The 27,976-nt window shown below is 44.9% G+C and overlaps 1 protein-coding gene across 1 annotated transcript in view; it reads left to right on the forward strand.

The window, feature by feature from the left end:
- The window catches only part of LOC120054087 (SLIT-ROBO Rho GTPase-activating protein 1-like), a 159,612-nt gene that overhangs the window by 86,272 nt on the left and 45,364 nt on the right, over positions 1–27,976 (forward strand). Inside the window, exons 4-8 of the mRNA XM_039001469.1 lie at positions 1,643–1,705; positions 15,877–16,056; positions 17,181–17,309; positions 20,240–20,461; positions 20,997–21,098. Coding sequence (XP_038857397.1) covers positions 1,643–1,705; positions 15,877–16,056; positions 17,181–17,309; positions 20,240–20,461; positions 20,997–21,098 — 696 coding nt within the window. The remainder of the gene's footprint in view (positions 1–1,642; positions 1,706–15,876; positions 16,057–17,180; positions 17,310–20,239; positions 20,462–20,996; positions 21,099–27,976) is intronic.

The raw sequence follows: 27,976 nt of genomic DNA on the forward strand, positions 1-27,976 counted from the left end.
TTTCTGGTGCCTGTGTGAATAGGTAAGTAAAAGAGAGAGCTGGCTGAGTAGGTGGAGGTGAGGGCCAGGACAGGAGGTGTTGACTAGGTCAGCCCGAGGAGACTGGCTGATTGCTTACTTACGCATGCATGCACACATGCACAAACACACACACAAACGCACAAACGACGAGAACTAATCCTCTCTGGTTTACGCCCACATGTCTGGACTGGCACTACCTTTTCCACCTGAGTCAGTCAGTCAGCAGGATTTAGATTATAGCTCTTTCTGGGATGGACCTGTGTTTGTTTGTGTACTGACTTCCTCCTTCAAACAATCAAATTATGATCTGACTAAGAGCATGCCTTTCACCCTAATCAAGGCTTTGTTGCAGATCTTTTGGTGCGTTAGCCAACTCCCCTGTTGTGTTCGTTGTCACGCCAAACATGTATGGCATGACAACAAGCATCAAGAGGGGTTGGATAATGCATATTATTCAGTTCTGGCGGCCAGGTTAGAGATTCACTACTTCGACCTGTGGAATTCCACAGTGGTCCGTAATTTCTATTGGAGTAGCATTGACTGTATCTGCAGTTGCCAGCTAGGATGTGTACGGATCCACCTGGATCAGTGAGGTTGGTGACCTCAGCAGAGACACTTCCTCATTGGTCACGCCCACAGGAAACCACAGATGTCTATTACAAGGCTATATGAAACCCCATGTGAACTACAGTAACCCTGGACATGACCTCTCCTATCAGATATGTGCTTCTCTCAAATGACACACACTGTTATTGTACAAATGTGTACCTTTGAAATGCAACTACTGGCACCCAGTATGATTCATATGTATAGTGAGAATCAAGTTCAAATCCACCCAACTTTATTTTTCATGTGGTAAGCGGCACAGCGTTTGGGTGTTTGGTGTATTGAAAGATCTGTCCTCCTCTCTGTTAACCCAGTTTGACTGACTGTTAAGGTGGGCACAGAGGTGACTACCCCTACTAACTCCAGATCAGATCTAAGCCCTCTCTCTCCCTCAATTTGGATAGTGGTGGTGGGATAGATCAAATTGTCACAGCCCTCTGAGGCCCCGTTGCTGGGAAAGGCCTCAACAATAAGATTAGGGTCCAGATAAGTGGGTTAGTGGGAGACTTTAAGTGCAGTGGAAGACTGTGTGATAACACCCAGGTAATACATACGTTGAAAGGGATATCCAAATGCTTTGTCAGATCTTATTATATATCGCATAAACCCACCCCGTGACTTGTATGTTACATAGTGAAAGAATAGGTGGCGTGCGTAGTAAAAGTGCCTTTAACCCAGGGGTTTGAAACTCATTTTGCCCGGGGGCCACACATCTGGTCTGCAGGACGCCAGTTTGAGACCCCTGCTTTAACCATGCATGAGTCACACAACTGTTATTTCCCTGTATTAAAAATATCAGAATTATCAATTGTGGGCTCATGTCTGATGGCATTGAGTGAATCTTGTGTCATGGGCTCTATGGGCAACTGTGTCTCTGTTTGATATCCTCGTTCCAGTTCTGTGCCCTACTGTACTCCTGACACTACTTGTTTGTTCCATGTATGAATATGTTACTGTACTGCAAAGTCGACAGATGTCTCACATTGAATATGTTCTTTGTTTTTCTCTTTTTCAGAGTAAGGAGATAACGTTTCAGCTCCAGGAAGACTTGATGAAAGTCCTCAACGAGCTCTACACTGTACGTTATCATTTAATTTCCTGGTTCCTATTTTGCTGTATCACTGTAACAATAGTGTATCAAGTTTTTCCTGATCAGGTCACAGTTGGGAACAACTCTCAGCCTGAGTGATAAATCATGATTCGGGCATTAAGGCAGGCCTCTCAGATCAGAGCCTACCTGGTCTGGCCTTAAAGTAGCTGCATGCCTATAAAGTAGCTGCATACCAACTCTTATGGTCATTGTTACAAGCAGATCTGGGACCAGCCTATGTGGATAATGCCACCTCAGGTCTCTGACCTTGGGGGAGAGCAGGGTGCTTAAACCACTAATCAATAGTTAATTCAGTAGCTTTAATTGCTGCAGTCAGGCCTGGAATAGTGGCAGCTGAGATTCATGTTCCCCAGGTGGCCCTGAAGACCCTGACGTTCTAATACTTCCTCGGGTAGAAGGGGATGGCTTTTGTGGTCTATATGGTCTTGGCATCTTCCCTTTTGTATAACCTACTCACATATATTGTGTGACGTGTAGTTTATGTACTTTTCCATTAATCTGGTGACCATGCTATCTGCTTTGTTAGACTTTCTAACCTTTGGAGGAAGATTTTGTTAGAGGCAGTGCCGGTTCAAGGCATAAGCGACATAGGCAGTCGCTTAGGGACAATGTTCGCTAGGGGTCCCCCAACCCCCAAAAATGTTTTTTATGTTTTGCATTTTTTGGTGTGCTCAGTCAGGCACTCAACTTCCTATAGAGAGTAAGAATAGTGGAATACACCAGGTGCAATTTCAAATGAGGTTGTGCATCAGCAGTTTTTCCCTTATGTCTGTCACTGACAGTCACTCAATTATCCATGTCAGCTAAAAAAATGTATGTAATGAAAAGTTGGAGGGTGGTTGGTAATGGAGGACATCCGGTGGATCCACGTCTGGGTGTTAAGCAGAACCCCCTAGGTCCTGGAGAACAGGAGCAGAGTTAAAGGAGACCGGGGAGGAGACAGAGACGTAAAACAAGCAAACGCATAGGTTACAGGTAGATCAGGTATATAAAAATACATTTCTACAGATGTATTTAAATTAATTGTTCAATTAGACATGCAATAATGTTAATGGCAGACAGAGAATAAAGAAATCATACCTGTCTGTAATTTTTTTTACGTCAGCAGGGTTTGAGGGAGGTAAGGGATGGTCCCTGGAAAAGATAAGAGAGAGGTGAGTTTGGGGTGGTGTCATGACCACTGGAGTCATACACCTTAATAGTACCTACCTGGCAGCGGAGGTTACTTACAGTGACCCAGTGGTTAGCTTTGACATACTTTGTCCCATGGGCTTCACCAAAAGTGTAGGGAGCGTCAGGGCTTTCAGTGGTCGACCGTCCAACTGCTCCAACTGGAGAAGATTGTTGGCTTCCACCGAGGTAACCCTAGGAAGACAAAGAGAAAAATATAATTGATAGGAAACCTAAAACTAGCTTTGGGTTATTTTGAGTGCAAATGCAAATAGTTATCTGACATTTTTATATTCACTTTAACATATTGTGACCCCAGCTAGGAGCGAAAGAGCAGCGAGGTTTCATAGGTCTCGTCCTTCATCCAAATGATTACTTAATTGGCAAACTTATACAGGAAATGCCAATGAACAGTGAGCCATCGTATTCATGCATAAAAAACTAATAATGAAAGAGAAGCATTGCAGGTTTGAATTAGCGTGCGAGAGGTGGAAAAAGTATTGGCATTGACAACTTAGATGGAAAGCTACTGAGGATGGTAGCTGCCTCTATAGCCACTCCTATCTGTCATATATTTAATCTGAGCCTAGAGGAAAGTCTTTGTCCTCAGGCCTGGAGGGAAGCCAAAGTAATTCCGCTACCCAAGAGTGGTAAAGCAGCCTTTACTGGTTCTAACAGCAGACCAATCAGCTTGCTGCCAGCTCTTAGCAAACTGTTAGAAAAAATGGTTTGACCAAATACAATGCTATTTCTCTGTAATCAAATTAACAAAAGACTTTCAGCATGCTTATAGAGAAGGGCACTCAACATGTACTGCGCTGACACATTACTGATGATTGGTTGAAAGAAATTGGTAAAATTATGATTGTGGGAGCTGTACTGTTAGATTTCAGTGAAGCCTTTGATATTATTGACAATAACCTGTTGTTGAAAGAAATGTGTGTTATAGCTTTTCAACCTCTGCCATATTGTGGAATCAGAGCTATCTATATAATAGAATTTAAAGGGTTTTCTTTAATGGAAGATTCTCTGTCAAACATGTAAAGTGGGGTGTACTGCAGGGCAGCTCTCTAGGCCCTCTTTTCTATTTTTACCAATGGCCTGCCACTGGCATTAAACAAAGCATATGTGTCCATGTATGCTGATGATTCAACCATATACGCATGAGCTACCACAGCTAATGAAGTCACTGAAACCCTTAACAAAGAGTTGAGGTCTGTTTTGGAATGGGTGGCTAGTAATAAACTGGTCCTGAACATATCTAAAACTAAGAGCATTATATTTGGTACAAATCATTCCTTAAGTTCTAGACCTCAGCTGAATCTGGTAATGAATGGTGTGGCTGTTGAACAATTTGAGGAGACTAAATTACTTGGCGTCAACTTAAACTGTCATGGTCAAAACATATAGATTCAATGGTTGTAAAGATGGGGAGAGGTCTGTCCATAATAAAGAGATGCTCTGCTTTTTTGACACCACACTCCAAAAAGCAATTTCTGCAGGCTCTAGTTTAGTCTTCTCTTGATTATTGTCCAGTCATGTCATCCAGTGCTGCAAGGAAAGACCTAGTTAAGCTGCAGCTGGCCCAGAACAGAGCGGCACGTTTTGCTCTTCATTGTAATCAGAGGGCTGATATAAATACTATGCATGCCAGTCTCTCTTGGCTAAGAGTTGAGAATAGACTGACTGCATCACTTTTTATAAGAAACAATGTGTTGAAAATCCCAAATTGTTTGCATAGTCAACTTACACACTGCTCTGACGCACACTCTTTTCCAACCAGACATGTCATCAGGGGTCTTTTCACAGTACCCAAATCCAGAACAAATTCAAGAAAGCGTACAGTATTATATAGATCCATTATTGCATGGAACCGTTCTTTCCCATTTTGCTCAAATAAACAGCAAACCTTGTTTAAAAAAAAACATAACACCTCTCCCCTATTTGACCTAGATAGTTTGTGTGTATGTATTGATATGTAGGCTACGTGTGCCTATAAAGAAAAGTACAGTACCAGTCAAAAGTTGATGCAAAGTATGTTATACAAAAATAGCAATAGACAAACAACACTAATTCAATCAATTTGCAATAATTGTATACACAGTACTTTGTTTACCTCAGTCAACAGCTGCAGCTCCCATCCGTACACTAGGCGAATGGCGAATACTCAGTGGAGGCCTGGACGCTGCTGTTGAGTGAAAAGAGAATTACCTTTAGGTTGTCCTCCCAACTAGCTAGATGGAAAAGAATAAAAAGATTGTGAGCTGTTTTTTTTAAATTCAGTGCGGCTTTTGACATTATAGATCATTGTATGTATAAAGGTATATGTTATGGCTTTTCACCCCCTGCTATATTGTGGATTGAGAGTTACCTGTCTAACAGAACACAGAGGGTGTTTTTTTAGTGGTAGCCTCTAACATAATCCAGGTAGAATCAGGAATTCCCCAGGGCAGCTGTCTATGCCCCTTATTTCTGTAAAAATAATATCTCTGCGTAAAGCTTGTGTGTCTGTATGTGGATGACTCAGCATTATACATGTCAGCTACTACAGCAAGTGAAATCGCTGCAACACTTAACAAAGAGCTGCAGTCAGTTACAGAATGGGTGGCAAGAAATACACTACATTGCCAAAAGTATGGTCGTTGAGTTGGGAAGGCTTTCCATTAGATGTTGGAACATTGCTGCGGAGACTTGCTTCCATTCAGCTACAAGAGCATTAGTGAGTTCGGCACTGATGATGGACGATGTTCCAAATCATCCCAAAGGTGTTTGATTGGGGTTAGAGCTCTGTGCAGTGAGTGTTGCAACCAAGGACAGACTATTTTTACGCGCTTCAGCACTCGACAGTCCCATTCTGTGAGCTTGTGTGGCCTACCACTTCGCGGCTGAGCCGTTGTTTTTCCTAGAAGTTTCCACTTCACAATAACAGCACTTACAGTTGACTGGGGAAGCTCTAGCAGGGAAGAAATCAGACGAACTGACTTGTTGGAAAGGTGGCATCCTATGACGGTGCCAGGTTGAAAGTCACAGAGCTCTTCAGTACGAACCATTCTATTGCCAATGTTTGTCTATGGAGATTTCATGGCTCTGTGCTCGACTTTATACACCTGTCAGCAACGGGTGTGGCTGAAATAGCTAAATCCACAAATTTGAAGGGGCTTCCACATACTTTCGGCCATGTAGTGGAAGTTAGTCCTAAATATTTCAAACTTAAAGCATTGAATTTGGGACAAATCATTCACTAAACCCTAAACCTCAACTAAATCTTGTAATGAATAATGTGTAAATTTAGCAAGTTGATTAGACTGGAGACCCTGGATTGTAAACTGTTATCGTATTGATGCATCAAATCAAATCCACTTTTATTTGTCACATGTGCCGAATACAACAATACCTTACTGTCAAATGCTTACAAGCCCTTAACCAACAATACCATTTTAAGAAAAATAAGAATTAAGAAAATATTGACTAAATAAACTAAAGGAAAAAATATAAATATTTTAATAACAATATCAACAAGGCAGGTCCTACAGCCCTTAGTTTTGTCGCATCTGGACTACTGGCCAGTCGTGGGGTTAGGTGCCACAAAAAAGGACTTGGGAAAATTACAACTGGCCCAGTACAGGGCCCTTAAACGTACACGTAGAGCTAACATGAATAATATTCACGTCAATCTCTCATGGCTCAAAGTAGAGGAGAGATTGACTTAGTCACTACTTGTATTTATGAGAAGTATTGGCATGTTGAATGTACCGAGCTGTCTGTTTTTAAACTAGTAGCACACAGCTCAGATACCCATACATGCCCCACAAGACATGCCACCAGAGGTCTCTTCACAGTCAGCAGGTCCAGAACAGACTATGGGAGGCAATCAGTACTACAAAGAGCTATGACTACATGGAACTCTATTCCACATCAAGTAACTCACACAAGCAGTAGAATCAGATAAAAAAAAATCAGATAAAAATACACCTTATGGAACAGCGAGGACTGTGAAGTCACACACAGGTACCAACACACGCATACAAACACCTACTTGTCATGACTTTACATTCATTAATCTGATGACTGCTATTTATCTAATCAACTAACTATGTTTAATTGTTACCCGATTTTAAATTAATCATGTAACAATTAACTCATTAGGAATTTGGGGCAACACGGAAGAAGTTGTTAAGAGTTACCATCTCCCGAATTAAACTCTATAAGGTATATATCTATTACATCGATAAACAGTCATCTTATTAATCATTACCTCTTATCATATCATCATTCTGAACAGTAACCTCATGCATCTGCAAAAAACCCAGCCTACTCATGATTCAGTACTATTTAAACAAACAAAAAAAAAATATTATTTTTTATTTAACCTTTATTTAACTAGGCAAGTCGGGTTAAGAACAAATTCTTATTTACAATGACGGCCTACCGGGGAACAGTGGTTTTAACTGCCTTGTTCAGGGGATGAATGACAGATTTTTACCTTGTCAGCTCGGGATTCGATCCAGCAACCAGTTACTGGCCCAACGCTCTAACCACTAGGCTACCTGCCGCCCTACTACACCAATTGGTTTAGTTATTTATTTACTAGCTAACTAAATAATAACACAGAATAAACATACACCCTTTACATGAGACAAAGGTCCCTAGTGGACTGACAAGATATGACTGCTTATTACACAAAGATGGAGAGACAGAGAAAAAAGAGGGACACTTATCATGTACACATTGTATAACTATTCTACCATTAATCATATACTTTGCAAATGAACCGCCACCCGTTTGAAATAAGAAATCACAAATGTATTTACGTATGTGTGTCTTTGTCCGTCGTGTAGTCCTGAACAGAACTACAGAGTTCACACTCTTCCATTCGCTCCTGAAGCTGCTTATTTGAAGATAAGCCTGCCGTGCCGATGGTTCCAGTGGGGTGATAAGAGTAGCGTACGGTGATTTAAGACTCGTAGTAGGATGGGGTGGTTTGAAGAGTTGAGATATTTGTCTCGAACAGCTAATCAGCTGTACCAATGATTGTCTGAGAGGAGTTTGTCGCCTCTTCCTCCTCATGTTGATTATTCAGGGTTCAGGATTTAGACCACTATGGACATGAGCTGCAGCTCTTTGTCTCTCTGGCCTAAAGGAAGGTGAGTTTATTTCTTCACCTCATGTTGAGGTTCAAAGTTTCAACAATTTCAAACATGTAGCTAACGCCTCATGTTTCCTGGTCTGAAGTTAATTTCATTACCAATGCTTTATATGCACTCTGGCCAAAGGGGGCGGCTCCGTCCGTCTGACCAGCTCTCCGACCTCACTTGGGGCGTGGCTACCCACTTCAAATCAAAGTTTATTTGTCACGTGCGCCGAATACAACAGGTGTAGACCTTACAGTGAAATGCTTACTTACAGGCTCTAACCAATAGTGCAAAAAATATATTAGGTGAATAATAGGTAAGTAAAGAAATAAAACAACAGTAAAAAGACAGGCTATATACAGTAGCGAGGCTATAAAAGCAGCGAAGCTACATACAGACACCGGTTAGTCAGGCTCATTGAGGTAGTATGTACATTTAGATATGGTTAAAGTGACTATGCATATATGATGAACAGAGAGTAACATTAGCGTAAAAGAGGGGTTGGCGGGTGGTGGGTGGCGGGACACAATGCAGATGGCCCGGTTACCCAATTGAGGTAGTATGTACATGAATGTATAGTTAAAGTGACTATGCATATACGATAAACGGAGAGTAGCAGCAGCATAAAAAGAAGGGTTGGGGGGCACACAATGCAAATAGTCTGGGTAGCCATTTGATTACCTGTTCAGGAGTCTTATTGCTTGCGGGTAAAAACTGTTGAAGCCATTTTGTCCTAGACTCGGCACGCCGGTACCGCTTGCCATGCGATAGTAGAGAGAACAGTCTATGACTGGGGTGGCTGGAGTCTTTGACAATTTTTAGGGCCTTCCTCTGACACCGCCTGGTGTAGAGGTCCTGGATGGCAGGAAGCTTGGCCCCGGTGATGTACTGGGCTGTACGCACTACCCTCTGTAGTGCCTTGCGGTCAGAGGCCGAGCAATTGCCGTACCAGGCAGTGATGCAACCAGTCGGGATGCTCTCGATGTTGCAGCTGTAGAACCTTTTGAGGATCTCAGGACCCATGCCAAATCTTTTTAGTTTCTTGAGGGGGAATAGGCTTTGTCGTATGTATGTACGTACAGTCACTGTGGGGACGACGTCCTCGAGGCACTTATTGATAAAGCCAGTGACTGATGTGGTGTGTACTCCTCAATGCCATCGGAAGAATCCCGGAACATGTTCCAGTCTGTGATAGCAAAACAGTCCTGTAGTTTAGCATCTGCTTCATCTGACCAATTTTTTTATAAACCGAGTCACTGGTGCTTCCTGCTTTACTTTTTGCTTGTAAGCAGGAATCAGGAGGATAGAGTTGTGGTCGGATTGACCAAATGGAGGGCGAGCTTTGTACGCCCTAGACAATCTGTGTGTGGAGTACAGGTGATCTAGAATTTTTTTCCCTCTGGTTGCACATTTAACATGCTTATAGAAATTTGTTAGAACTGATTTAAGTTTCCCTGCTTGTGCACAGTTTATAGGGGAGAGATTATCTTAGACCTCCTAAAATCACATTCCTCTCTTAAAAAAAATACTTTCATCACTTTTCATATTATATGCGTATTGGATGGAAAATTGACAGATAAAGGGGATATACTTTCCAAGTTAGTGTTTCATCCATACAGTTTTTAATGAGATCACAAAATGAAAACCAATATTACATTTGTTTTCCATGAATCCCCACTGACCATTCCCCACATTGTTATGTTAAGAATATTATTCCAGTATTCACTTTTGACCGTGTTAGAGTTTAAGAGGGAAAACTGTCTGTGAATAAAGACATTCCTTTGGTTGATACTAAAGGGGGAGAAAGAGCCCCCTTTTCTCCTTAATTTACGACAGGGTGTGGAGGTGTCAAAACCCCCACACCAGTTCCCTCCCCTCTGAGTGGAGGTTGTTATTGTCAGGCATTGCCAAGATGATCTGACCCATTGTGATCCTCACAGGACAGTCATGACATACTTTACACCTGGATTGTGTGTTGTAGTAGAGTAGAGGCCTGAGGGCACACACTTAATGTATTGTGAAATCTGTTGTAAAATGTATTTTAATGTTAAACATTTATATTATGTATATTACTGCCTTGGCAGCAGCTAATGGGGATACATAATAAATACAAAATGGTTGTTGAAAAATGGTTGTACATAAATACTTCCAGTGATCTAATAGAAGTTAACTGCTTAATGTTACCCTGAATTGTGAATTTCTCTGCCCTCCTACGAATGTTGCTTCAATGTCGAGATCAGTGGTCCCTTCATAGTAATTCTCCTGTTTGGGAAGATAAAATAAAATCTCATTAATGCCATTAAAGTGCAAGCTACATTCAAACAGAAAGATACAATAACACTTTGTTTTATTTAGCTAACGTTAGCTAGATTGCTGACTAGACAAGCTGAGGTAAATAAGTACTTAGCAATGTCAATCTGAAATAAATCTAATTTTTTCCTATTTAACAATATTTTCTTGTATAAAGACAGATATATGGTAAAGAGTGTTCTCTTTCCTGTCTTTTCAGTCTTCTGAAGCAGAAGGTAGTCAGCAGGTAGTCACGGTCAGAAACACTGTTGTTGGTGAGCGATTCTGAGGTAATAATTTTGCGCGGACTGAGCGAGCGCTTATGAGGTGAAATCGAACTAGAACTGCCCGCGTCCTCTGAATGCTACATGGTAAATTGGCGCCAAGCAACCAGCATAGCAACGGACGCTTTGGTTTGTTACGTAGGCCGGTCAGAATTTTGCAAGTTCTAGCAACAGCCCTAGCAATGGAAGCTAGAGCTCATCAAATCCCATTGTGACGCAGGGGGACACACTCTTTGGAAAGGGGTACGCTATTTGGCATGACATGCTAGAGCCGGCCCTGGTTAAAGGGATAATTTGGCCAGTGGCTAGAGAGCAGTTGGGATCTTTCATTGACCAGAGACTTAGCACACATAACATAACATCCACTGTTTTCTTTCCAGAGATATTTTATCATAGGGCTTATTCTTGAGTGCATTAATATTGTAATCCTTCCCCTCTCCCCGTTCCCATACCACAGGACACATAATGTGGCTACTATGCAATGAGGCTGCAAACTATACTAGTTAAGGGCAAGATAAGTAGTTGATCTATCCTCAATCGTTAAGTAGTGAATGTGTGGCTCTTTCACAACCAGCCAACCACAGCCCTCCATGTTATATCAATAACGTCAAACGAAATGCATCACTCTGCACTGCAGGTTGTAAGTGCTCGGTGACAATTTAGATCATCTATTTAGGTGTGTAACCCTCAAAGATGCAGGTAACTTTCAAAATAAAGCAAACACTTGAGTAAATGAGGGATACAAAGTATATTGAAAGCAGGTGCTTCCGCACAGGTGTGGTTCCTGAGTTAATTAAGCCATTAACATCCCATCATGCTTAGGGTCATGTAGAAAAATGCCTAGTTTCCCATTATTTTGGCTACCATGGCTAGAAGAAGAGATCTGTGACTTTGAAAGAGGGGTCTCAAAGAGCGGGAGGGTTTAAAGTGTGTGTGTGTGTGTTTGTGTCTGTCACCAGATCTCAACCCATTTGAACACTTATGGGAGATTCTGGAGTGGTGCCTGAGATGGCGTTTTCCACCACCATCCACAAAACACCAAACATCTTGGAAGAAGGGTGTCGCATCCCTGCTATAGAGTTCCAGGCACTTCCAGGCACTTGCCAAGGCGCATTGAAGTGGTTCTGGCTTATGATGGCCCAACGCCCTATTAACGCCCATGTCCGAATTACCCATACATTGCGTCCTAAATAGTAGGCCGTTTGAGTATGTCGATTTTTGTTTTGTTTAATAGTATGCAAAATTGAGCGTTTCGTTGATTTAGAGTATACTTTAATTGCCCGGATGTCATACTCATATTGGCTTTTAAAACCGCTCATCAATTAGACATGGGGATGCGCTACTGAAATCAACGAATAGCGTGAAACAACGCAATCACGCATGCCGCATTCTCCTTGTACAAAAATAGAATGTTTAACAGTATGCGACATATGGTTTAAATGCCAGGATGTTATACTAATTTAGGCTCTTCATCTAGTCGATGCACACTTTCCCACAATGCATTGGAAGAGGTGGGCTGCGAGTGATAGTCTCTAGTTCTCTTCAAGTTGCCAAACAACAAAACTAGGCTACTAAATTGGGAAGATGCCTGAAATTTCTGCAGTTGTGTTCAAATGTAGGCTAAGTAGTTTTAGTTCTCCTTAAAATTATCATGAGTATTGCATCGTAGGCTACATCTTTGAAAACAGAAGTCTTTTTGGGTGGGGGGGGGGGGGGTGCTATTTTCTCTGGGTTTCTTGTTCTCTTGGTCTTCATCAGAGCTTTTAAACTAAATACTAAACCATCTTTTGATTTCTGAATGTATCTGCACCGGGGACTCGGGATGTGGCTGCGGTAATGATGTCATGTTAAACAGGCCTTTTGATTTGAACATATGGATTGTTTTAGTTTTGTTGGCTAGGCTAACTATTTAATTATTTAATTTATGGATCAAGTCCCTCGCAGTCATTCTGATCTCATTCCCAATGATCAGTGCTTTCATTTGTTATGTTGCTGTCCAGAGGTTCTGAGTTTGCGAAGCACCCAACCGTCCCACGTTTTTCTGTGCAATACATTTGAAGAGTTTTGGTGTGTGTACTAGGCTATTTGATATGTTACAGCACTTATAAATACGTTGAAACGGAACCAAATGATCTGTTTCTGTCTTCAGTCCTTTTTAAATATTCTATATGGGCTACATGGTCGTCTATGGTATAGGTTGAATGTGATAGTCTGCCTGTAACCAGCCTGAGTAGCTATAAATATCATTTTATATTCTATTCAGAGTTTACCCAAATGTATCAAAATGAGACATTATCAGGCTGGTTAATGCGATGCATATCTGTTTAACTTCGAACACCCGCACTCGGCCCCACTTACTCAGCCAATCAGGAGCCGCTACTGCGTTGCGGCCGTGGCATACAGGATACTTTTTACTGAACGGTAGGCGCTAAATAGTATGGACGGTGAGTGACAGGAATGCAGTTTAAGTATGTTGTAGTACGCTAGTATGGGTATTCGGACACTGCCACTATGTTGGTGTTTCCTTTATTTTGGCAGTTACCTGTATCATGTTATGATTACAACATTGATTGATTGTTATGGTAAAACCCAAGAAACAGATCTGGGAACAGTTACTCTTGTCCCGGGAGATTTTTAGCAGGGGTTCAATTTCCCCGTAGCGTAAGTCTTCGGTTACAAACAAAAATTACGTTGTGTTATACTTACAATCGTTCATGACACGTGTAACGGCCACATCTCAAATTGTGTCACTGTCTCTCTCGCTGCAGTCCAATTTGACCTGATTTACCCCTTTGTGCAGAAAAACACACACACAGAGAGGGAGAGAGAAAGACTATTGCATCAGACAGCCACTGGGACCTTTTTATTTATTTTACTAGGCAAGTCAGTTAAGAACACATTCTTATTTTCAATGATGGCCTAGGAACAGTGGGTTAACTGCCTTGTTCAGGGGCAGAACGACAGATTTTTACCTTGTCAGCTCGGGGATTCGATCTTGCAACCTTTCGGTTACAAGTCCAACGCTCTAACCACTAGGCTACCTGGGGCCTGTGAAATAACAGGTCTGGTCCCAGTTGTTCTAAACCTGTCCCTCTAAAAGAAGCAGAGGAGAGTTAAAGTTAAAACACCAGGGCTCCAGACCAGTAAGTCAGTAGTATGGCCTGTGGTTGGTCGCCCCTCAGGCTCTCTCCACTGGTTCCGATTACGTGGCTCTGGCCACCAGCACAAGACAAGCAGGGCAAAGTCTGTCCACCCGTTATGAAAATATCTTGTTTTTGGGGGGAGGAGCGGAGATGTTTAGGTTTTAGGTCTGTATTTTGATTCAGGTTGAGGTTATGCAGACCGTATCTAATGTATACGGACGGCGTAACTGTAATTTACTGGGTTAAGCCGTGGGATCACTTTTTTCCGTCAGCTTCGGGGTGACTTTTTTCCTGTGGCTGGTCTTGCGTCAGTAGTGGGTTTAAGGACAGCCTTGGCAGGGACAGCCTTGGCAAGTCCTAGTTCAGTTTGTGCTGTCTCGCCAACTTGTTGTCATTGTTTGTTGGCAAGACAGCACAAACAAATCTGGGACACAGGCTAGCTCTACTACTGACAGCAAAGAAGTTGGCAAGACCGTAGAAACAGATCTAGGACTCAGGCTAGGGCTGCCCCAGGAGGGGAAGGGGACTGATTCTCTCAGACCCAACAGGGTTACAGTGAAAGCCAGGCTAAGGTCTTTTCCTCTCCCCAGCAGCTTTCTGTCAGTACCTCCCCCATCCTGATGGCCACACTGTCAATGACCTCTGAAGGTCCGGAAGGAGAGAGATGTGCGTTTGTTCGGAGGTCAGAGGTCTTATCGCTTTTGGGTGGCTTAACAAGCTAGCTGCTCGAGTCCGGATGAAAGCAATGTTTACAAAAACTTTACTAGAGTGCATGTGTCGTCGTCAGTCGTGACTCCCGTTGGTCTGGAAAGCATTTCACGGTAAGGTCTAGACTTGAGGTATTCGGCGCATGTGACAAATAAAGTTTGTTTTGATTTGGTGATTCGTCAGTCTCATTCAGAGCCCCTCCCTTCATTTCTATGTCAGCTTTCCATTCCAACCCCTACACTCAGAGAGCTATTAGGATGTGTCATAAATAGTCTCTTATGAACTTGTCACGACCCTTGAAGAAATCATGGTTTACTTGAGCAGCAGTTGTACCTGGTTACTCATGAGCCACTTCCTAATGTATTCTACAGTCGTGTGAGTAATAGTAATAGCTCCCTCCTGTTTGGATAACAATGAGTCAAACCAAAGGAAGTAGCTTTAATCTGTGTTTTGCTGTGGTGGTAATGCATTTCCCACTACGCCTCCATCACTCTTCCTCAATTCTGGTTCTGATGCATTGACAAGGGGAGCATACCCACTTAAAATGTAGTGCATCACCAGATCTGATTACAATTACTAAATCTTTTAATTACTTTGAGTGTTTGCGTTAGCCTGCCTGGAGTGTCAGGTGGGCAGTGCTTGCACTTTTAGGTACTGTTCTATTGATTTGCTTGCAACAGGGAAACTCAATCAAGCACAGCTACAGTATTTGAAATGATTTCAAATAGTGTTTGAACCCAGGTCTGCGTATCACCTCATGCCAAACTTATTTACAATTTGGTGTCTTTTGAAACTCCTGGCCTCAGGAATTTTACATTACCTTTGAGGGATCATAGCTCTCCACTTCAAAGGGGAGGGAACAGGGTTGTTGTGTATGTGGTTTAGTCTGTAGGTCCGTCACCACCTGATCTGACACGGGCCCTGCCTGCCTGCTGGCACCCCGCTGTCAGCACTCCGTTTTGGGCTACGGCAGCCAGGGATGATTGCGTGTCTGTCCCTGGGTGCCCCATTACAGAGCTCTAGCATTACCTATACGCATCAGATGGAATTGTCATCCCGTATTAAACGGTGGTGGTGATTCCAGCAAACTGCTAAGTGTAGATGGAGTTCTCTGTCGATGGAAATTCAAATGCAGAGCAATATGGTAAATGGGAACGGCAGTGAATCGTGGTTGTTGAGTTCATACTGTATAAGAGCCTCATATAAAAACAGAGCAGGGCAATCTGCCTTTAATTTGTGGTGGTGAAGTAAGAATGTCCCACTGTGAAGTAGAGCTGAAACGGTCTGTGAAGAGTGGGTGGGAAGTAGATGAAAGCTTTGTTTGGTTCAAAGCAGCCTCTCACTCTTACTGTGAGGTTGAATGACTGACCCTTGACCTCTGACCTCTTCCTCCAACCCCCCCCCCCCCCCAGGTGATGAAGACCTACCACATGTACCACACGGAGAGTACCAGCGCCGAGAGCAAGCTGAAAGAGGCGGAGAAGCAGGAGGAGAAGCAGATCGGCCGGGCCGAGCCTGTCTTCAGTATCCGCCTGGAGGACAAGCACCAGAGACGCAGCTCCGTCAAGAAGATCGAGAAGATGAAGGAGAAGGTACAGCGCACTTATTCCTGCTTTACACTAATGGGCCAAGCTGTTCTGCGCCGGCCTGGTTACGCATCCATCATATTGGCTGGAACCGTGCTAGAAAGGTCCAGGTAAACCTAATCAGAGCCAGCACAGTATGGTTTGGAACGGCACAATAATGTGAGAAAATGAGTCTTGTGAAGGTCTTTACACTGTTAATGATGATAATGGTTGCTGAAGGGAATGTTGGAATGTCTTCTCATTTAACACAGTTGGCCAGCTGTGATTAGTCACGCTCATCGATTATATTTGTATGGTCAAGCTCTCCTCTACATTAATAGTGTATATTTTCACTTTCTACGGCCCCAACTTTGAGGAACTTACGTTGCCATCCAGGTGTGCCTGAAAGTGTTCATCATTTGTAACAGAAACAGACCTCTACCGGCCAGCCAGACCTCCATTTTGTATCAGAAGCTGTCCTCTGTGTGTGTGTGTGTGTGTGTGTGTGTGTGTGTGTGTGTGTGTGTGTGTGTGTGTGTGTGTGTGTGTTTGTCTCCCATGTGTGTGATGGAAACTTAACAGCCAGATTGCTTTGTGTTCTTCTCAGAAGGAGCAGGCCTGTTTTCTGTTAGAGCTCCGTGACCAAAGGTTTAATGGCCACGGGAACAGCATTTTATTCACAGGCTCCTGCAAAGCACTAAAATATCTAAGACCATGTCAGTATGTGAGTCAGTGTTCATTGGTCATTGGCTGGTGACTAACTAACGGTCCCTCTGTCCGTCTGGCATGCAGACTTAAGAGTAAGTCAGAATGAGCACGGCTGGGCTGGGAAGGGGCTAATCCTAGATGAATTTGTATTTTAAGCATGCATAGTTTAGGCCCATTCTTGTGTTTTTGTTCTTTTTTTGTTGCCGTAGTAGCTGTTATTTGCCCTCCGCTCCGCTGTTGTCTATCTGCATCAGCTCCTGTTTGCCAGTCATCCTGAAATGTGTTGTTTTGTGTGAGAGCCGCCGTACAGTGTGCATGGAGACATGACAGCATGCGCCACTGTCACTGAAGGCATTTGTGATCATTCATTTCTCTGTTTCTCTCGCTCTCTTTCTCTTCCTCCCTTTCTCTCACCCTCACGCCCTCACTCTCTCTCATATCAGCGCCAGGCCAAGTACTCTGAGAATAAGCTGAAGTCAATCAAAGCTCGAAACGAGTACCTGCTGACGCTGGAGGCGACAAATTCCTCCATCTTCAAGTACTACATCCACGACTTGTCCGACTTAATTGATGTAAGTAAACCGCATGACTTGTTTTTAGTTGGGAGAAACTTCCAGCTAAAGAACAGACACTCATTTATCTGCACTGTAAAACTGGGAAAGTTTGGTTGTCAAGGCCAAATTAGAAAGTGTGTTATCAAACAGCGTCTCTACTCCCTCTTCTCTCGTTAATAAGCCCTTGGTGGGATCCAAAATGGCACCCTATGCCCTAAATAGTGCACAACTTTTGACCCGAGCCCAATTGGCTCTGGTCAAAAGTAGTGCACTATAAAGTGAATAGGGTGCCATTTAAGACATAGCCTTCTTAACATGCTTAATGCTGTTCACTCATACATTCCTAAAGATCTGAGGGAATGTACACATTACTCCATAACACAAGCCGCAGAGAGATTCACTCTGCCACAAACAGAGAGCCGCTTCTCAGTCTAAGCCTCTCCCGTTCCCCAGACTTCAAATGAAGCCGTCTGCACACCCAATCATACGGTATGTGGTTTTTTTTTAAACGCGTCTCACTGCTAAGGTAAATTGTATTACGCTCTTTTTTGGTCCTCGTAATGTTGAAGACACCCTGCCATTCAGCAGTATTTATTTAGGTCCTTTCCAGACCTAGTATCTGGGTCTGTAGAAAGAAACTGATGAGTTTAGCAGTAGAGCTGAAATATGAACGATGGCGAAGAGACACAACAAACAAACTGTGGGATGGAAATGACTGGAGGAAGAGAAATAAAAAGCCCAGTGGACTAGTAGCGCTTGTGATTCAAGCTATTCTACTATTCTACCATCCATGTCCTCATGTTATACACAGTACTGCATGACGGACAGTACAGACAGACGCACCTACACACACACGTCATCACATCTTTAGCTTGAATGGGGTGTGGGGAAAAGCCCTGCCCCTGAAACACAGTTTTCGACGATTACTGGTGTATGTTGTAGTTCAGCCGTCCCATCCCTCTCATCACCACTCTGTACTCAGTACTACTATGTGCTCTGTACTCAGTACTACTATGTGCTCTGTACTCAGTACTACTATGTGCTCTGTACTCAGTACTACTATGTGCTCTGTACTCAGTACTACTATGTGCTCTGTACTCAGTACTACTATGTGCTCTGTACTCAGTACTACTATGTGCTCTGTACTCAGTACTACTATGTGCTCTGTACTCTGTCTACCCAGCAGATTACTTTGTTTGACTAGACCTATAAACATGAGTTATTTATACACTGGCCTACCTGGGATATCGTTTTTCCCCTTTAGTAAAATATGTACTGTACCATGTGTCTGGAGTTGCCAGCACAGCCCCGGAGAAGGCTGGGGACTTTTAGCGATGGTGTATTCCAGACAGTCGGTAAGGTAGGTGATCCGTGAGAAATGTGACCTCCATGCTAGGTTGAAAATTTAGAAAACATTTTTCAAATTATCTACAGCCACTTGTAATAATGTAATAATTCCATGCAGCAGCGTTAAAAAATAAACACATTCACTGGACCGTTGCTGATTCCACAGGATTATCATTGAAAACGTGACCAGTGGTCAGGAAAGGTAATGAAGTGGCTGTAGATCATTTGAAAAATGTTTAAATTAATAGAATGACTGTAAAACAGTTATGTGCTTGCAGACTAGTTAGCTGAAATTCACTAGGAATGTGTTTATTTTCCAATTTGATGGAGAACTTTCTGTACTGACAACATTTACTTCCAGTATTGCTAGTCCCCTTGTTTAGAATTCTTCCACATTTATGAATAATAGATATTTTATATTAGAATCCTCGTGTCCTAAACTTTATATTTTCGACCAAGCTGCCATGCTGGGTGCTAAAATTGCCTTCCTGCTGCTTTAATTGTGTTTGTGCTGGTGTTCACACACACTCGTGATCTGTCTCGGAGGTGACAGGACAGGGTTTCAAAAAAGTTGGATCTGATGAATTGGATCCAATGTTATTTAGGCTAGACAAACCGGGCGGTTAGCTTGCCTGGCACAGTGCTTCTGAGTCTGGGTGTCTTCCATCAGCCTCCAATGCTGTCCGTGTGAACTCACAGGCCCTGGCTAACCAATGTCTTCGTTAATGAGATCCAGCATCAGATGCTGAAGGAACTATTCATGTTGGACACAGTATTCAGGTTCTATGACTCAGGGCCAAGGCAGCTGTCAGAGAAAGTATCAGACTATTCTCTTAACGGCCAATAGTGTTAATGGCTACAGTGTGTGGAAAGACTTAGAGAGCATACCTTGTCAACTTTGTTGAAAATGTTACAGAGTTGTTGGTTTTTCCATAAACAAACTGGAACACCATGACATAGACTGACCAGGTGAATTCAGGTGAAAGCGATGATCCCTTATTGGTGTCACCTGTTAAATTCACTTCAATCAGTGTAGATGAAGGGGAGGAGACGGGTTAAAGAAGGATTTTAAAGTCTTGAGACAGTTGAGACATGGATTGTCTATGTGTGCCATTCAGAGGGTGAATGGGCAAGACAAAATATTGAAGTTCCTTTGAACGGGGTATGGTAGTAGGTGGCAGGCGCACCGGTTTAAGTGTGTCAAGAACTGCAATGCTGCTGGGTTTTTCACTCCCAACAAGAATGGTCCACCACCCAAAGGACATCCAACTATCTTGACTCAACTGTGTAAAGTATCGTAGTCAACATGGGCCATAATCCCTGTGGAACGCTTTCGACAACTTGTAGTCCGTGCCCTGACGAATTGAGGCTGTTCTGAGGGGGGAAAAGCGGTGCAACTCAGTATTAGGAAGGTGTTTTGTACACTCAGTGTATTTGTATTCGCTGGATAACATTTCATGTTTTAGGGCAGTCTGACAAATGTGTTTGGACCTAACCTTTTAGTGCCTGCGACATTCTGCATGGCTTACTATCAGTTTGTCAGAAGATCCAGGAAACGGGACTTCCTGATTCAAATATAGTCTCCTCTTCCCCTCTACCAGTGCTGTGATCTGGGCTACCACGCCAGCCTGAACCGGGCCCTGAGGACCTACCTGTCAGCGGAGTACAACCTGGAGACTAGTCGCCACGAGGGCCTGGACATCATCGAGAACGCCGTGGACAGTCTGGACCCTCGCAGCGACCGCCAGCGCTTCATGGAGTTGTACCCCACTGCTTTCTGCCCGCCCATCAAGTTTGAGTTCCAGCCCCACATGGGCGACGAGGTGAGACATCGAGTTAATTTGTCATCTGCTCTTTCATTCATCCATTATTGTAGTGAAAGCTAGTGCTGTTTGTCCAAATGGTTGAAGACACCTCCATGTTTTTACTGGAATCAATATGTTCAGTCCTAAATGCTTCAGTGTGGAATTGAATTAGAATTTGATTCAAATGTCTCGTACTAAATGAGCCCTGGTTTTGGCGGCTTAATTGCGTAACTTTACTGTGTCTAAGCCGACAGAGCAGGTTTTTATAGGCCGAAGCCAATGACAAGCAGGTCTCATTTCTCAGCCTTAAGTCGAGTACTATACGTTTCACTGAGGAGTTGTTGGCTCTGGCGTCCCTGATATCATGTTTGTTCACAAACTATTGTTCTGCGGCTGTCTGGATTCAGATCTGGGTCAGTGGAAACCATTGTGGTTTGTGGTGTAGTTTAAACTGATTTACTTCTTAGGTTAAAGATTAAGTGAGCCATCTGTACGACAGTGGTGATGAAGTGACTTCCTGTACAGTGATGATGCATTTCCTCTTCCTGCACAGGTGTGTCAGATTGCGATGCAGCCCCCGGTGAACGGAGAGCTGATGTTGAGGTTCCAGCAGCTCCAGTCCCGCCTGGCCACTCTGAACATTGAGAACGAGGAGGTAAGAGGGAGGCCAGCTCTGACATACCTTGGTCCTATTTAGTCAGCCATGCAACAGAAAAAGTGATGCCATGGAAAACGCAAATGAGTGTTGATTATTGGACCAATTAGTCCTTAAGGTCAGGTGGTCCTCCATGTTTTAGTCCTTTTTTAAATGTTTTACTTGGAGCTTAATGAACACAACTGTTTGGGTCCATTGTGGTCGCATGTTAGGAAGGAAGTAAAATGCTGTATGGAAAGTTACCTCAAGTCAGAAGTCAGCCAAGGAGAGTTGATGGCTTAAATCATTTAGAAATCGAAGTTGGGGGCCTCCCGGGTGGCGCAGTGGTCTAGGGCACTGCATCGCAGTGCTAACTGCGCCACCAGAGTCTCTGGGTTCGCGCCCAGGCTCTGTCGCAGCCGGCCGCGACCGGGAGGTCCATGGGGCGACGCACAATTGGGCTAGCGTCGTCCGGGTTAGGGAGGGTTTGGCCGGTAGGGATATCCTTGTCTCATCGCGCTCCAGCGACTCCTGTGGCGGGCCGGGCGCAGTGCGCGCTAACCAAGGGGGCCAGGTGCACGGTGTTTCCTCCGACACATTGGTGCGGCTGGCTTCCGGGTTGGAGGCGCGCTGTGTTAAAGAAGCAGTGCGGCTTGGTTGGGTTGTGCTTCGGAGGACGCATGGCTTTCGACCTTCGTCTCTCCCGAGCCCGTACGGGAGTTGTAGCGATGAGACAAGATAGTAATTACTAGCGATTGGATACCACGAAAATTGGGGAGAAAAGGGGATAAAAAAAATTTAAAAAAAGAAGAAAAAAATAAATAAAGAAAGAAATCGAAGTTGGAATAATTACCGTACAACAAAAACCTCTCCTGCCCTGCAGGCAGCCTTCAGAACCATACAGAGAAGTTTTTTCCCTTGTCCCAATGGTGGGGGAAAAAATCTCTCTCTCTCAGAGGCACACACACACAGACACACACACACACACACACACAGACACAATATATATTCTATTTGAACACTCTGTCCCCCACCTCTCATTTTTGACATTGGCGATACATCCCTGGCTGTAACATTTTAATCGGACTTGTGCTGGCTGGCATGCCTGAGTGCTTGCTAAGTAAAAAGCCAACTGGAAGGAAATGTCTGTCTGTCTGCTGCTGCGGTGTTAGGGAGTGCAATCACGTCCATCAGTCTGGCTTCTTGTGTCTCACGTTGTCTCCCATCTGACCTGCTATCTCCGCTCCCTCCTCTCGTCTCACATCAGTGCGCACAGCCTTCTCTCTTTGATATCACAAAGAAATAAGGACTTAGGAATGAATGCTTGTGAATGTGTCAGTCAGTTTCCGCTGCTTCAAGAGATTTCAGACTGGCTTGATTATACAACTAAATAAAGTTTATAGATATGTGTTTTTGTCAGAGATGATGCATGATATGTCTGCAAGTTCTCAGTGTCTTTGAACTTTTCTATTGTAGGGTCTAGTACTGTCTAAGTTATTTATGAGAAGCTTAATCGCCTGCCAACCCTCAATTTCCTATCGTACACTGTCATTCTCCCTGTCCAGACCTATAGTGTTGTAGTACTGTATGTTTGTGGTTTGACTGGGGTATTTCATGCTGGGCTACAAGGATAAGGCTATCACACTGGGTGTGTAATGTATTTCTGAACGGGAGTTGTTGTTGATGCCTAAGCCCAGCTGGTGCTTTCACACTGGCTGTATGTAGTCAGTGCAGGCAGCACCCCTGTGCATGGGATGTCGTGAAAAGCCATGGTGCTGCATGACCTTGTCTGCCTGGATGAAACGGATGCCCCATACAGGTCAGGACGGGGAACCACTGCTGAGATGGCCTCTTTCTCTCTTTCACCAGATGGCCTCTTTCTTGGCATGGTGTGTAATTGAAAAGGCCTTTCCAGGGGCTGTCAAAACACTGAAGCAGAACTGTACACACATTGGCTATTTCAAACGTGCCAAGCTGTCAATTCCTTGCTTCTTCCGTCCTTGTTTTCTCAATTCCTCTCCAAGCTCATTGGATGAGGAGGTCTGAGGGAGGGACCTTGTATCCTCTCCGCCAATGCCCTTTGAAAGGAATTGAGGAAACAAGGACGGATGAGGCAAGGATTTGACTGACCAAGATCTGTTCCAGACAGGAAGTGAAAAGCTGTTTTTTGTTTTCTGCTATCAATTGACATGCAGCTGTTTCCTCGACCCTTGACTCCATGAGAGGGTGTAAGAAAACATGGATAAGGTGATTTTTATTTTTTATTTATTTATTTATTTTTTAAATTTTATCCCATTTTCTCCCCAATTTTCGTGGTATCCAATCGCTAGTAATTACTACCTTGTCTCATCGCTACAACTCCCGTACGGGCTCGGGAGAGACGAAGGTCGAAAGCCATGCGTCCTCCGAAGCACAACCCAACCAGCCGTACTGCTTCTTAACACAGCGCGCCTCCAACCCGGAAGCCAGCCGCACCAATGTGTCGGAGGAAACACCGTGTACCTGGCCCCCTTGGTTGGCGCGCACTGCGCCCGGCCCGCCACAGGAGTCGCTGGAGCGCGATGAGACAAGGATATCCCTACCGGCCAAACCCTCCCTAACCCGGACGACGCTATGCCAATTGTGCGTCGCCCCACGGACCTCCCGGTCGCGGCCGGCTGCGACAGAGCCTGGGCGCGAACCCAGAGACTCTGGTGGCGCAGTTAGCACTGCGATGCAGTGCCCTAGACCACTGCGCCACCCGGGCGGCCCGACAAGGTGATTTATTAACGTCAGCGATGGAAGACTGGGAGCTATTTAGCATGGGACGGCCCACTGTGGTCCTCTGGTCTTGGGTGTATATATGCAGATATATTTTCAGAAATTCTGGAATATGTTATGCTGTGTTGGTTAAACCTCTACCCTTCTCAGAGGACAGAGTTGTGTTTATTACAATTCCTTCGCCATTCAACGTGGGTGTTTCTCAGAGCTCGCTATTAATCCAGTTATTTAAATTCCCTTTGCCTCTGAGATTTGGATGAAACACGGCTTTAGATAGATACAGACAGTCTCTTTCCTCCTCTCTCTCTCTCTCTCGCTAGATGTGTACCAAACTTAATGGATATTCTCTAGGCGTTTTGCACTAACCCTGGCAATCCAATATGGTCTCCTTTGTAGGGAGCCGTTGTTTGTTTCTCTACAGATAAACCTCAGGGTGGCACATCAAAGCCTAGGAGATGTGTGTTCAGTGTTAGCTTACTGTTGGCCAGCCGCAGCCCTGACTCACTGATCAGGAGATTAGCCTGCTCCTCACCACAGGCCCTGATGGATAGAAGTCCTGCTCCTCACCACAGGCCCTGATGGATAGAAGTCCTGCTCCTCACCACAGGCCCTGATGGATAGAAGTCCTGCTCCTCACCACAGGCCCTGATGGATAGAAGTCCTGCTCCTCACCACAGGCCCTGATGGATAGAAGTCCTGCTCCTCACCACAGGCCCTGATGGATAGAAGTCCTGCTCCTCACCACAGGCCCTGATGGATAGAAGTCCTGCTCCTCACCACAGGCCCTGATGGATAGAAGTCCTGCTCCTCACCACAGGCCCTGATGGATAGAAGTCCTGCTCCTCACCACAGGCCCTGATGGATAGAAGTCCTGCTCCTCACCACAGGCCCTGATGGATAGAAGTCCAGCTACTCACCACAGGCCCTGATGGATAGAAGTCCTGCTCCTCACCACAGACCCTGATGGATAGAAGTCCTGCTACTCACCACAGGCCCTGCTGGATAGAAGTCCTGCTCCTCACCACAGACCCTGATAGATAGAAGTCCTGCTACTCACCACAGGCCCTGATGGATAGAAGTCCTGCTCCTCACCACAGGCCCTGATGGATAGAAGTCCAGCTACTCACCACAGGCCCTGCTGGATAGAAGTCCTGCTCCTCACCACAGGCCCTGCTGGATAGAAGTCCTGCTCCTCACCACAGGCCCTGCTGGATAGAAGTCCTGCTACTCACCACAGACCCTGCTGGATAGAAGTCCTGCTACTCACCACATACCCTGCTGGATAGAAGTCCTGCTACTCACCACAGACCCTGATGGATAGAAGTCCTGCTACTCACCACAGACCCTGATGGATAGAAGTCCTGCTACTCACCACAGACCCTGATGGATAGAAGTCCTGCTACTCACCACAGACCCTGATGGATAGAAGTCCTGCTACTCACCACAGACCCTGCTGGATAGAAGTCCTGCTACTCACCACAGACCCTGCTGGATAGAAGTCCTGCTACTCACCACAGACCGATGGATAGAAGTCCTGCTCCTCACCACAGACCCTGATGGATAGAAGTCCTGCTCCTCACCACAGGCCCTGGTGGATAGAAGTCCTGCTCCTCACCACAGACCGATGGATAGAAGTCCTGCTACTCACCACAGACCGATGGATAGAAGTCCTGCTACTCACCACAGACCGATGGATAGAAGTCCTGCTACTCACCACAGACCGATGGATAGAAGTCCTGCTCCTCACCACAGACCCTGATGGATAGAAGTCCTGCTACTCACCACAGACCGATGGATAGAAGTCCTGCTCCTCACCACAGACCCTGATGGATAGAAGTCCTGCTACTCACCACAGACCGATGGATAGAAGTCCTGCTACTCACCACAGACCGATGGATAGAAGTCCTGCTCCTCACCACAGACCCTGATGGATAGAAGTCCTGCTACTCACCACAGGCCCTGGTGGATAGAAGTCCTGCTACTCACCACAGGCCCTGCTGAATAGAAGTCCTGCTACTCACCACAGGCCCTGCTGGATAGAAGTCCAGCTACTCACCACAGGCCCTGATGGATAGAAGTCCAGCTACTCACCACAAACCCTGATGGATAGAAGTCCAGCTACTCACCACAGGCCCTGATGGATAAGAGTCCAGCTACTCACCACAGGCCCTGATGGATAGAAGTCCAGCTACTCACCACAAACCCTGATGGATAGAAGTCCTGCTACTCACCACAAACCCTGATGGATAGAAGTCCTGCTACTCACCACAAACCCTGATGGATAGAAGTCCAGCTACTCACCACAGGCCCTGATGGATAAGAGTCCAGCTACTCACCACAGGCCCTGATGGATAAGAGTCCAGCTACTCACCACAGGCCCTGATGGATAAGAGTCCAGCTACTCACCACAGGCCCTGATGGATAGAAGTCCTGCTACTCACCACAGACCCTGATGGATAGAAGTCCTGCTACTCACCACAGACCCTGATGGATAGAAGTCCTGCTCCTCACCACAGACCCTGATGGATAGAAGTCCTGCTCCTCACCACAGACCCTGATGGATAGAAGTCCTGCTCCTCACCACAGACCCTGATAGATAGAAGTCCTGCTACTCACCACAGACCCTGATGGATAGAAGTCCTGCTACTCACCACAGACCCTGATAGATAGAAGTCCTGCTACTCACCACAGACCCTGATAGATAGAAGTCCTGCTACTCACCACAGACCCTGATGGATAGAAGTCCTGCTACTCACCACAGACCCTGATGGATAGAAGTCCTGCTCCTCACCAGACAAGTTTTATACTGGAGATGTGTTAGTTGTGAAGTCACTTGTCAGGCTGCCCATGGTCTTTGTAGCTCAGTTGGTAGAGCATAGCACTGGTAATGCCAGAGTAGTGGGTTCGATTCTCAGGACCACCCATACGTAAAATGTATGCTCTCATGATTGTATGTCACTTTGGATAAGTGTCTGCTAAATGGCATTATTATTATATTCAACCCCAGAGTTCAGAAGCCAAATACACCTTGAAGACCCTAAATGCCAAATGTCAAGAAGGTCTGTAGTTCTAGATTCAAGGTGATAAGAAATGTCTATATTCCATTAGGGACAAGTATCTTTCTCCTTATGGCCTCGTAGTCTCAGCCGCCCCCCCCCCCCCCCCCCCCCCTTCCCCCCCAGCAGTCACAGGGATCACCTCCAGGCCTCCTGCTCTAATCCTGCTGGGCCCCAACTGGCATATTCCAGTGAGCGCATCTATCTAAAAGCCCGGCTGTAATTGAGCCTAGCAGTCAACACTGGTAACTAGTAGTCTGCTGAATAATACAGTGACTTTCAACAGCTATTTAGCTGGGAGCGATTCTCTCGCATGCGTGGGTCCTCTCCATACTGTGACAGCTGGGCCCATTGGCCTCCACAGGCCCACCCAGGAGAGGCTGGGGGAAGAGGGGGCTTGTCTCATACCCAGGAGTTAGTTAAGAAAGGTACTGTACTCCCGTGCCAAGGGCACGGTGGTGATGGAACCCATGGGCTGGTCCTAAACAGTGCAACTCTGGACCCGTATTCACAAAGCGTCTCTTCATAGTAGGAGTGGTAATATAGGAAGACGCAGGTCTTTTGGGTCCCATCAAAGCAGAATGTTGGTCAATCCCGTCACGCGAAAGGAAGGGAATTTTAAGCACCCTCATTCCACTCAGTATCACCACTCCTCATTCCACTCAGTATCACCACTCCTCATTCCACTCAATATCATCACTCCTCATTCCACTCAATATCATCACTCCTCATTCCACTCAATATCATCACTCCTCATTCCACTCAATATCATCACTCCTCATTCCACTCAATATCATCACTCCTCATTCCACTCAATATCATCACTCCTCATTCCACTCAGTATCATCACTCCTCATTCCACTCAGTATCATCACTCGTCATTCCACTCAGTATCACCACTCCTCATTCCACTCAGTATCACCACTCCTCATTCCACTCAGTATCATCACTCGTCATTCCACTCAATATCATCACTCCTCATTCCACTCAGTATCATCACTCCTCATTCCACTCAGTATCACCACTCCTCATTCCACTCAGTATCACCACTCCTCATTCCACTCAGTATCACCACTCCTCATT

The sequence above is a fragment of the Salvelinus namaycush genome, chromosome 9, assembly GCF_016432855.1.
Source record: "Salvelinus namaycush isolate Seneca chromosome 9, SaNama_1.0, whole genome shotgun sequence".
Lineage (NCBI taxonomy): Eukaryota > Metazoa > Chordata > Actinopteri > Salmoniformes > Salmonidae > Salvelinus > Salvelinus namaycush.